Source organism: Lolium perenne, chromosome 7 (assembly GCF_019359855.2).
Source record: "Lolium perenne isolate Kyuss_39 chromosome 7, Kyuss_2.0, whole genome shotgun sequence".
In the NCBI taxonomy this organism is placed as follows: Eukaryota; Viridiplantae; Streptophyta; class Magnoliopsida; order Poales; family Poaceae; genus Lolium; species Lolium perenne.
The window spans coordinates 285769774-285781458 of NC_067250.2; the positions used below are offsets into that span (position 1 = coordinate 285769774).

General features: G+C 51.6%; 1 protein-coding gene across 1 annotated transcript; it reads left to right on the plus strand.

Annotated features, from left to right (window-relative positions):
• Positions 1–5653: 5653 nt before the first annotated feature.
• On the plus strand, positions 5654–7632 carry LOC127312413 (RING-H2 finger protein ATL43-like). The gene has a single exon (XM_051342951.2). It carries the CDS (start codon positions 5821–5823, stop codon positions 7006–7008), a length of 1188 nt encoding a protein of 395 aa, XP_051198911.1. The 5' UTR covers positions 5654–5820; the 3' UTR covers positions 7009–7632.
• Positions 7633–11685: the final 4053 nt, after the last annotated feature.

Genomic DNA, 11685 nt, shown 5'->3' on the forward strand with positions numbered 1-11685 from the left:
TATATTTGTATGTTTGTCTAGCCCCCGAGTATTTCGGTGACTCTTTACTGTATTTGCATATTGCGAGGTTTTGAACCAAGGCATTTATGTATTTATGTCGGATATGAGCCCCCGAGCTTCTTTATTGAGTACTATTTTGTATTTTTACTGACTCACGAGGTATTTTAATACCAAGGCAAGGTTTTTTCTTTTTTGATGAACTATATTGAAATTTGTCGGAGCGAAGACTTTGAACATGTCGATAAAGAGAAAGGTATATTGACACTATCTTTATTATATTGCAGCACCGCGAGCCCGCCTCATTAAAAACCTTCTCCGGCCCCACTCGGTGCCCCGAAAAAGGAAAAGAGTGCGTCTGAAAACTCGCGGGCGTTTCAGTACATTGAAGTTTTACAAGGACTATATTTCGACTCTAGGCGTAGAACCGCCCGAGTTGCGCCACGTTCCAGGGTTTGGCTCCTCCACCCCCTGTCTTCTTGTCCTTTATCCTGTATGCTCCTCCTCCGATTACTTCCGTGACAATGTAAGGGCCAAGCCATGGTGACTCGAGTTTTTCATGACTTTTTTGCGTGAGCCGAAGAACTAGGTCTCCCACCTGAAAAGATCTTGGCCGCAAACGTCGACTGTGGTAATTCTTCAAGTCCTGTTGGTATTTGGTTACCCGAGATAATACTTCGTCTCGAGCTTCATCAAGTGCGTCGACGTCGTCTTCTAGCGCTTTTTTCTCGACACTTCTTCGTCATATTCGACGACGCGTGGAGAGTTGTGCTCTATCTCGATTGGTAGTACTGCTTCTGCTCCATGAACCAAGAAAAACGGAGTTTCCTGTGTTGCTGTGTTTGGTGTTGTTCGGATGCTCCACAACACACTTGGTAATTCTTCTGGCCAGGTATGCCGAGCTTTTTCCAGTGGTCCTAACAAGCGTTTCTTGATGCCATTGCAGATGATGCCATTGGCTTTCTCGACTTGCCCATTGGTTTGAGGATGTGCAACTGACGCAAAGTGCAACTTGATACCCACCTCTTCGCAATAATCCTTGAATTCGTGGGATGTGAAGTTATCCGCCGTTGTCTGTGACGATGCTGTGGGGCACTCCAAATCTGAAAACGAGGCCTTTTATGAATTTTACTGCGGATGCTCCGTCTGGTGAATTTATCGGCTTCGCTTCTATCCACTTTGTAAATTTGTCGACAGCTACTAGCATATACTCCTTTCCTCCTGGCCAGGATTTGTGTAACTTGCCCACCATATCAAGTCCCCATTGAGCAAAGGGCCATGACAATGGTATTGGTGCTAGCTCTGCTGCTGGAGAATGAGGTTTTGCGGCGAACCTTTGACACGCGTCGCAAGTTCTTACTATGTCCTTGGCGTCCTCGATTGCTGTCAACCAGTAGAATCCTGCCCGAAAAACCTTGGCTGCAATAGCTCGACTACTTGCGTGGTGGCCACATATTCCTTCGTGTACATCCTTCAGAATTATTCTTCCTTCTTCGGGTGTGACACACCTTTGCAAGACGCCTGAAATACTTCGTTTATATAATTCTCCTTTGACCACCGTGAAAGCTTTGGAGCGTCGAATTACTCGCCTTGCCTCAACTGGATCGTCGGGTATTTCTTTCCTGAGGATGTATGATATGTACGGCTGCATCCACGGTATCTGTATCACCATGACCAGGTCCTGATCTTCTTCTTCTTCCTCTTGCTTTTCCTTGGTAGCCCCCGAGGATTTCTTCTCCTTCTTTTTTGATTTTGTCGACTTAGTGGATCTTTCTGTTATCTCTTCCCAGAATACACCTGGCGGGACTGCAAGGCATTGCGACCCGATGTTTGCAAGAACGTCGGCTTCGTCGTTGCTCAATCTACTAATATGATTTACTTCGCATCCATCGAACAACTTCTCGAGCTCGTTGTACACCTCCTTGTATGCCATCATGCTATCATTGACTGCGTCACATTGGTTCATAACTTGCTGAGCCACCAACTGTGAGTCGCCAAAGATTTTTAGTCGAGTTGCACCGCAGGCTTTCGCCATCTTCATCCCGTGTATGAGAGCCTCATATTCTGCTTCATTGTTAGATGCGTTAGGGAACGTCATCCGAAGGATGTACTTCAACTTGTCGCCTTCAGGTGATATGAGTACTACTCCTGCGCCAGCCCCTTCTAGTCTCTTGGACCCATCAAAGTTCATGGTTCAGGTTCTCGATAAGTCTGGGGGTCCTGTGTTTTGCAACTCCATCCACTCTGCGATGAAGTCCGGCAGTATTTGCGACTTGATTGCTTTTCTTTTTTCATACGTGATGTCCCGAGGGGAAAGTTCTATTCCCCAAAGGGAGACACGACCCGTAGCTTCGGGTTATTCAATATATTTGACAAGGGAGCTTCATTGACCACTATGAACGGGTGTGCCGAAAAATAGTGGCGTAATTTTCGTCTTTGTTGTGAACACTCCATATGCTATCTTTTGGTACTGAGGGTACCTTTGTTTTGAGGGTGATAAAACTTCGCTAACGAAGTATACTGGCCTTTGCACGCCGTGGAGTTTTCCTTCTTCTTCTCTTTCGACAACTAGCACCGTGCTCACCACTTGGGGCGTGGCTGCGATATACGGCAGAGAGGTTCCCTTTCTTTTGGCGCCACCAAAATTGGTGGTGTCGAGATTGTGCGCTTTAAATCCTCGAGAGCTCTGTCGGTTTCTTCGTTCCATTGGAATTTATCTCCTTGCTTTATCAGAGCGTAGAATGGTAACGCTTTTTCACCCAGCCTAGCGACGAATCTGCTCAAAGCTGCGACTCGCCCAGTTAGCTGTTGTATTTCTTTCAACTTTGTTGGCTTCCTCATTGTTACGATAGCTTGTATTTTATCGGGATTTGCTTCGATCCCTCTTGCTGAAACTAGAAACCCCGTAGTTCTCCTGTTTGGGACGCCGAAAGAACACTTCGTCGGGTTCAGTTTGAGGCAGAACTTATCAAGGTTGTCGAAGGTTTCCTTGAGATCCTCGATCAGCGTTGCCCCCTTTTTTGATGTTATGACGACATCATCGATGTATACTTGCACGTTCTTCCCAATCTGTGTCGCCAAACACTTCTGCATCATCCTCTGATATGTTGCTCCCGCATTTTTTAGACCAAAGGGCATTGTTCTGTAGCAAAACACGCCGTAAGGTGTAATAAACGCGGTCTTTACTTCATCTTCTTCTTTCAATCTGATCTGGTTATAACCAGAATATGCATCCAGGAAGGAAAGACGTTCACATCCAGCCGTGGAGTCGATAATTTGATCGATCCTCGGGAGGGGAAAGTGATCCTTTGGACAATGTTTATTGAGACACGTAAAGTCGACGCACATGCGAAGGACCTTAGTGTTTTTCTTCGGCACCGACACAGGATTTGCTACCCATGTGGCTTCGTGAATATCTCTTTGATAAAACCAGCTTCTTGTAGTCGATTGATTTACGACGGATGGCTTTGCGGTTTGGTTCAAAACGCCGCAAAGGTTGTTTGATTGGTCTCGCTAGTGGATCCAAGTTTAGGTGGTGCTCGGCAAGTTCCTGGGTACTCCTGGCATGTCAGCTGGACACCATGCGAAGATTTTCCAGTGCTCACGGAGGAACTCGACGAGCGCGCTTTCCTATGCGATATCCATGTCGTTTGCGATAGATGTCGTCTTTTTCGGGTCTGTCGGGTGAATCTGCACCTCTTTTGAATTTTTCTCGGTACTGAAAGTTGATTCTTTGTTTGGCCTTCCAACGTCTGGCAGTACGTCGTAATCAGTCATGCTTTTTGACATAGGCATCCCAAATGGGCCTGCCGAAGATAGTACCCGGGGTTTACTGAAGGCCCACTACCCGAAGAATAAGAAGATCCGGGAGCCCAAGATATACCAAGGAAAGTCAAGAGTTGTAATAGGAAGTGTTATTTGTAATCTGGCGGGATGAGCTAGAAACCGTCCCGGACTCTATAACTTGTATAGCACGAATCCCTCGGCTCCACCTCCTATATAAAGGGGGAGCCGAGGGACGAAGAAATAATCGAATCATTGTCTACAAACCCTAGTTTTCATAATCGTCGAGTACTTTTCGGCTGAAACCTTCGAGATCTACTTACCCTCTACTTCCAACTAAACCCTAACCTACAATCCATAGGCATTGACAAGTTGATACCTTGTCATGCGTGGCCTAGACACCTCTCCAAAAAAAGAATATATACAAATTCTTAAAACCCATAAACACAAGAATTCTGTCTATCTGCATAATGTCGGATCCTCTTGGTTGCTTGACCAAGTAATTATGCGCCAATTAATGTTGAGCATGACGTAGCCAAGGTTACTCCTATCATGGTCCCTTGTGCCATTCAGATTTCGTCAGTAACTCATTGACGTAAATATAAACCCCGGCCGAGCATCGAGCTGGCCACGCATGCCCGAGCTCCTCCGTTCTCGTAGCTCGTAAAAAAAGCAAGTTGGCACGGCGGGGTTTGGGCCATCATCGATCTCGTCCGTGGTGTACTTGCACAGTGTCCGTGCATCCAGATCCGCACAGTGCCCTGCCTGCCAACGTGAGCCGTATCACCACCAGTGCCAGACCGTCCCGTACTGTTCCCTCGCACCTCTCCCTGCACGTATGAACGAGGCTAATTTTGAAATGCGCTTTCCAGAGCCGTACGCGTAGTTTTACACAACGGATCGATCGAATTATTGCTCGTACCGGAGGGAGCAGTACCGCCCGAGCTTATTAATTGGGCTGGGCCTGAGCCGAGCCGCTGCGAAGCTCGCAGGGCGATCATCTCTGGAACGGCACGTACTGGTCCTGCATGGCCGAGAGATCCTCGTAGGCGCGCGCACGGGGTGTCCCCGTAAGCTAAAATTTTAAAACTTTTTCCTCCGCAAACATTCAAATTTTTTGGCTCGTCGGGCAGAGCAGGAAGCAGGCCTCACGTGTCCCGAACGTTGGCGACGCTGAACCCACTCTGTGTCTGTCCGTGCTGCTGTCTAGTAAACTTATTATTGACACTGAACACACCGGTGCGCACGTAATTTGCTGACAGTGGCCCCCCACGACGCACCGCGGCAGTCAGTGACCGAAGCGGCAATCACCTCGCGTGCGCCATCGATTTCTTTTTCATTTCTTTCCATCCAGGGGAGGAGGGCATTCATTCCCTCGCTGCCTGCCTGCGCGCGCACGACCTCCCCCGATCGGAAAACAAAACGAGACAATCTGTTTTCCCGATACTGCCCCTGTGTGTACCTCGTAAACTCGCTCTCTAATCGTGGCCAGAACAGTAATCCCGCCGGATTACGTTGTTAAATGCGCATTACCGGCTGGAAACAGGGGTCTCTGCGCCCCAGCCCATGCTGCTCCCCGCTCGTTTCGTCTGCTGGAATAAACAAAGTGAACCCCTGCTGCAGGCCACGTACTCCATTCATCTCCTGCCACGCGGGCTCACCCCACCACAACTAAACTGTCAGTGGTCAGTGGCCGTAGTGTAGCGCCACTCCCCCTCGCTCGCTCGCTCGCTCCGCGACAAGCCGCACGGGGCTCGTCTTCCTTCTTCTCACCGGCGGAGCGGCGCAGCTGCGGTGGGCGACCCACTGACTAGCAGGCCCCACTGATCGCCTCACCGGAAGTAGCCCTGCTCTGCGCGCTGCTACTCACGCACTCTACTCTACCACTCTAGCTAGCGACCCTAGTCTCCGCCGCTATTATTACCCTACCACCGCTCGTTTACAAATCGATCGGCACTTGCGCAGCGGTGGCCGCAGCACCACAGCGCCACACCAGCTCCTGATTCTCCCTCGCAGCTCCGAGAGAGATCGAGTGTGGCCATGGAGCCGTCGTCGCGGCGGCTTCTGCTCTCGGACTACGACGGCGCGATCCTCTCGCCGCTGCCTTCCCCCTCCCCGTCCTCAGCCACGCCGTTCCGCCCCGGCGTGGCGGTGGTGGTGGGCATCCTCACCAGCGTCTTCTCCATCACCTTCCTCCTCCTGCTCTACGCCAAGCACTGCAAGCGCAGCGCCGCCGAGTCCTCCGGCCCCTACGGCGGCAGCGGCGGCGCGGGGTCTTCTAATGCAGGAGGCGCGGGGGAGCGGAGGAACTCAGGCGTGGAGCGCGCCGTGGTGGAGTCGCTCCCGGTGTTCCGCTTCGGCGCGCTGCGCGGGCAGAAGGCCGGGCTCGAGTGCGCCGTCTGCCTCGGCCGCTTCGAGCCCGCCGAGGCGCTCCGCCTGCTCCCCAAGTGCCGCCACGGGTTCCACGTCGAGTGCGTCGATACCTGGCTCGACGCGCACGGCACCTGCCCGCTCTGCCGCGCCCGCGTCGACCCCGAGGACGTGCTGCTCCTCCCCGAGCCGCCCAAGCCCTCCACCACGGGTCCTCCAGACCCATCCCCGGACCAGAAGGCGCTCGCTGCCGCTGCGACGACCAAGGACAAGGACGCGGCTCCGGCGCCCGCACCGTCCCCGGTCTGGAAGGTGTTCTCCGGCCGGCACTCGACTGGCTCGGTCCGCGCGCCGGGGCGGGTGGGCCCGACGACACGCCGCTCGGCCGATCTGGAGGCGGGAGCTGCTGCGGCCACAGTGGGCTGCTTCGAGGTCGTCGGCGCGGCAAAGGTGCGCAAGGACCGGGTGCTGATGGCGGCGGAACCCGCGGCCGCGGCGGCGGAGCCCGACCCGGAGGCCTTCGAGCGCCGGTTCGGGCACCGCATCCTGGTGAGCACCGCCAGCGGCTGCGACGGCGAGGCGGCGCGGTGGAGCGAGGTGCGCCCGTCCGACCTCATGTTCGTGCGCTCCGAGATGCTCGTCACGGACTCCTCATCCGGGCGCTACTCCTGCTCGGCGGCCGTCACCTCCGGCGGGAATCGCGGAAGGGCCGAGATCGCCGGCCGCAGCCTGTCGGAGATCGCGGGCGTGAGCCGCCTCCCGCCGATCCGCGCCGGCGGCGCAAGCGGGGCGCGTCGGTGGCCGGGGTCGAGCTGGTGGGCCCGCGGCTCGCCCGGCGTTAACGGCCCTAGCACCTAGGCCGCTGCTGCGCCGGGGCCCTCCCCCGAATTTTTCCCTGGCGGGCGAGACTGCCCCTCGCCTCACATGGCCGAGTTATTATTACGGAGCACAGTAAAGCGGCGGCAGGCACTCGAGCTCGTGGGCACGTGATGGGCAGGGCAGTAATTATCGCCGTCGTCGTCTCCTCCATCCATCGCTAGCCCATGCCGTCGCCGCCTCGGGAGCCGCGCGCGACGGGAGGGAAGGGTATGTTGCTTTGGCGCGCATCTCGAGGCGCGCTGTCCGCTCCGTGAAACGGGCGGCCGCGATTGGTAGCGCCCCGCCGCACATGCCGCCGCGGAGCCCGAGCACGCCTCGGCGGATCTTCTGCGCAGAACGGCTCGCCGGTCGTGTGCGCTCGCGGCTTCTGCACATACACTGCTTCGTGTGCGCTCGCGGCTCAGTTGTGCACAGGATTGGGTTTCGTCGGCATGCCGGGTCGGGGATTAGGGAACCGTGGAGAAAAGGTGCACGTAGGCGTGTGTAATTCTTTTGTCTGTACGAGAGAAAGTGCTGCGTGCCCTATTTTCTTGTATATTCCCACCCCGGATCTATGGTGTTGTGCTAAAGCGGCGTGCAGCCCATCTCGCCGCATCTTGTTTTGTTCCAGCTTTGTTGATCCGTTCTGTTGCTCCCCGCTTTTTTTTTCCGACATTCTATGATAGTGCTGGGTAGATGCTAGCAAAATTCAAAAAAATAAAGCATATAAAGGAAAGTACCAAAATTTCTGGATATTCAATCCTTTTTTTATTTGATGACACAATTATATATTTGTTTTGAAGGCGATTGAACATAGATATCAAAACATATCTATACCTACTAATAAAGGAAGTAAGGTTTCTCCCTCTTTTTTTCGTCCGTTTTAAAATTGCCCCCAATTTTCAATGATAATTATGGCTGATGCCACCGCTAAGTGAATAATATGCGTGGTTCGTTGCCCAGATCGATGGCTGGTTGGTTCGATTTCGTACTCCGTCGGTCTCCTTCGTGGCCGTTATGTGGCCCATCGGCCCAACAACAACTGGTATATCTGTCGCGTGTTTAGCTGAGTCCAAAACACGTATTCGCTCATATATAATACACGTACGACCCAGGAACTCGATCAGCTAGAATCCATCGTTTTTTGTTAGGGTTTCTTTTGTCAGCAACATCCTCGATATGGCGGGCGCCGCCGGCACGCTCTGGCCTTCCAGCAGCAGTCGCAGCTTCTGATGCCTTCGTTGGAGATGATCATCACGAAGCGCGCCTCCTGCCGATAGATTTGGCGCCATAACAAGTAGGCCGCATCGTCGTCGACAACCGCGACGTCAACGCCGAGCCCTTCGACCGCCCAGGGGCACGCCAGAATCGCGCGAACGACGGTCTAAACCCGCCCGTCCGGCGACCTTGCTTAACCCGTTGGTGCGGAGGTGTGTGTCGGCGTGCTGTCCAGACCGGAACCAACAGCGCCCTGGCAGCGGCGGCCATCCACTTGGCCATCTACACGAAGGCATCTCCGCATCTCACGCCTGACGCCACACGCTGAGACGCCGTTTGGCTGAAGCCCGCTCGTGACCTCCGGATGTTGCAATGAGCCACTACATCCGGCGCGACGATGCCGCGGCGGTAGCATGCGCGTCTCTCACAGCAGCGACACCCCGTTCAGGCCTTCACGAGTGAAAGAGAGAAGTAGCAGAGGGCAGCGCTGGGAGGAATAGTAGCAAAGGGCGGCTCACGTCAGTGGGAGATGGTGTAGCAGCAGTCCCTGTGTTTCCGCTGACCTTAGTAAGCAGCACAAGGGGCGAAGCAACCGTGGCCGCCCCCGTCCTCCACTCCCAGCTTATGCCGCGTCCATTGATTGATTCCCTCTGCTGATATTTCGGAACCGTGATTTAGTCGATCGTCCTAAATAAGTAAATCGGCAGAGGTTGCGAGGGGACGGATCGTCCGGTCAATTACCTGGAGGGGACGAATTCGCTGTTGCCGCTCTCCGAGATGGCGCGAGCAACTAGCGACTAACCAACGATTTCTTCGGTAACACGTATTTTCTCCGCTCCAGGTAATTTCTCTAATTCCACCACGGTTGGAGCTCATGTCATCTTCCCCACCCCGGTTGGAGCTCATGTCATCTTCCTGATTTTTTAATGTGGAACTGTATGCAAGGAATTCAGTCGATTAATATTCCCCTGCATTCCAAATGGGTGCAGACCGGGCAGTGGCAAAAGTCTCCCGAGACAGTGGTGACAGCAAGCACCGATTCTGATTATCCACAATTTAGTGATGCTTTTTTATTCAGATTCAAAATGCGTCATTGCCTCAATGGTTCAGGATTTGTCTAGGAACATAAGCAAATTCTGGAAGGTCTTGAGAAGTGACAAGGCGATTTCCAGATACGATTTTCCGCACTTTACTATCTACATTTTTGTGCTAATATCCTATATAGTGAAAATATCATTCGGTAGCTTGCACTTGGTCTATTGATTGATTGCACTGATACTAGATCAGTTCAGGAATTCACCCCATCAAACTGGTTTGGTGCTTCGGGATCATGTAATAAATTAAATCTGTACCAATATTATGATGGTTGGCTACATTTTTTCGACAATCAAAGCAGTTTGCCTACTTAAACAAAAAATACTATAGAATTTCAAATGTTAAATTGAAGACACACTACATTATGCATGGTAATTGCATGTAGTACTTTGGTTCTAGAAATTAAGGACCCCTATGAGTATTATTAATAGGCTGAATATTTTGGGGCATAATCAAGCTACAAATAATTATTAAATAACAAATAATTAAGGTTTCTCCCCTTTTTGGTATATTTTGTATTTACCCCTATTTCTTGTACAAATTACAAAACATTACCCCCGTTTAGTTAGAAAACGGTTCGTCATAACAAGTTGCTCCGAACAGGTGTCTAGAATAGCGAAAAATAGGTGGCGAGAAAGAACCCGCTAGGTACGTCCCATCCTAAAGCTAGAGCTTCCAACCTGAGCTAAATACAATAGATTTTTGCGTTAAATAGTCCCACCTTGATCACCTATACCGATTCCTCACCAGTTTATAAACATAAGAATCTGGGATTATCAACAAGCAGCCTTGGAAGCTACACCATTGTCTGGATCAGAGACGAACTGGGGAGAAAAGAGGAAAAACGAAGAGGCAAGCTTGGCTCAAATCATGAGAAATAGACGGATGGTGGAAAGAGGAAAAACCACAGAGGTTGGGAGACGAAGGCGAGACTGAGGGGAGGAATCAGACTTGGCGAGCAAGACAGAGCATGGCGACCTCGGAGCTGGATTAGGAGGGCTACAGTGCGGAAAGCCTTGGTTCATTGTTCTAATTTTTATGGACAATTGCAATACTCTTAAAAAAATTGCTCATAATTTTTTTCCAGAAATATCCAGTTCAACAATATGCAGGGAATTTATGATGTGGAAGAAAGTTTATCTAGACAAACAATAATTATATGTTAATGTGTAAATGATGTCGGTGTGTACAAAAAAATAGTACGAGGTATATCCAGATTTTTTTTAAAAAAATAGAATGCTTAAAGAAAATGTATTATTCACAATCTTTTCATGAATTATATAACGATTTGTCTCAATTATGCTTTTGAAGATAACTCCATCAGAATGCTTTCCTAATAATCAATGTACTATAAGTGATTCATTATGGTGACCTTTTTCTATTTCAAGAACATGTGATAATTTAATAAATAACTAATCCGTGGCAACGCACGGGCAAATTTACTAGTCTATACCTAATAATAAAGGAGCTAAGGTTTCTGCCAAAATTTTCGTCCAACATTTTTTTGGACGGTTTTGCCCTCCCACCAAATCACATAATACACAGTTTTGCCATTGTACCGGTTCATATTCTCTCTTTTTTTAGCTCCTCTCTTTGGCGCCTCCGAGCAGACCGACAGCGGCAGAGCGCCCCTCCTTTCCCTCCTCCACACCAATCCCCTCCTCCACCCGACAACAGACCCGTTCTAGAGCCGATCCGGGCGGGGCGAAGGCTGGGTGAAGCGCGCGTCGAGCTCCGCAGGGACGCGGCGCTGGCTGGTGGAGGCAAAGGCCGGCCGGTTGCTCGATGCAAGGTCGCTCAGATCCACCGCCGTTGCCGCCATGAGACAACATGGAGTCCACCGCCAGAAATCGGCGAGGAAGAGAGCGACGCGGGGACACGACAGAGCACCCCATCGATCTAGCAGCATGGGGGAGAGAAGCAGCGGGAGAGTGGAGCTGAGAGGGAGGGAGAGGCCGCGTGAGGCTACACTGCTGCCGGCGGACGGGAACGACCTGCAACATGGGGGAGAGAAGCAGCGGGAGAGGGGAGCTGATAGGGAGGGAGAGGCCACGCGAGGCTACACTGCCGGCGGACGGGGATGAGCCGCCGGGCACTGGAGGCTCTGTTCCCTTCGTACTGACTGCACAGTACTGAATCTGGCTGTTCGAAGACTGAAATCTTGCAGTTAGCTATGCATGTACAGTGGTTTTTGTTCCGGTGTCTCGTCACGAACTCGAAACCAAGTGGCGATCTACCGACTAATTCTATCTTCTCTCGCTGCCAAAACTGATCGAGCTGTGTTTGTTACTTGGGAGCATTGTGGCAGTGGAATGAACATTAAATGGAACAATCTCCAATCGCTGCCAATAAAGTACGATGGGG

Bases quoted from the DNA above. Each gene is read 5' to 3' on its own strand.
- LOC127312413 (XM_051342951.2), top strand. From the start codon at position 5,821: ATGGAGCCGTCGTCGCGGCGGCTTCTGCTCTCGGACTACGACGGCGCG.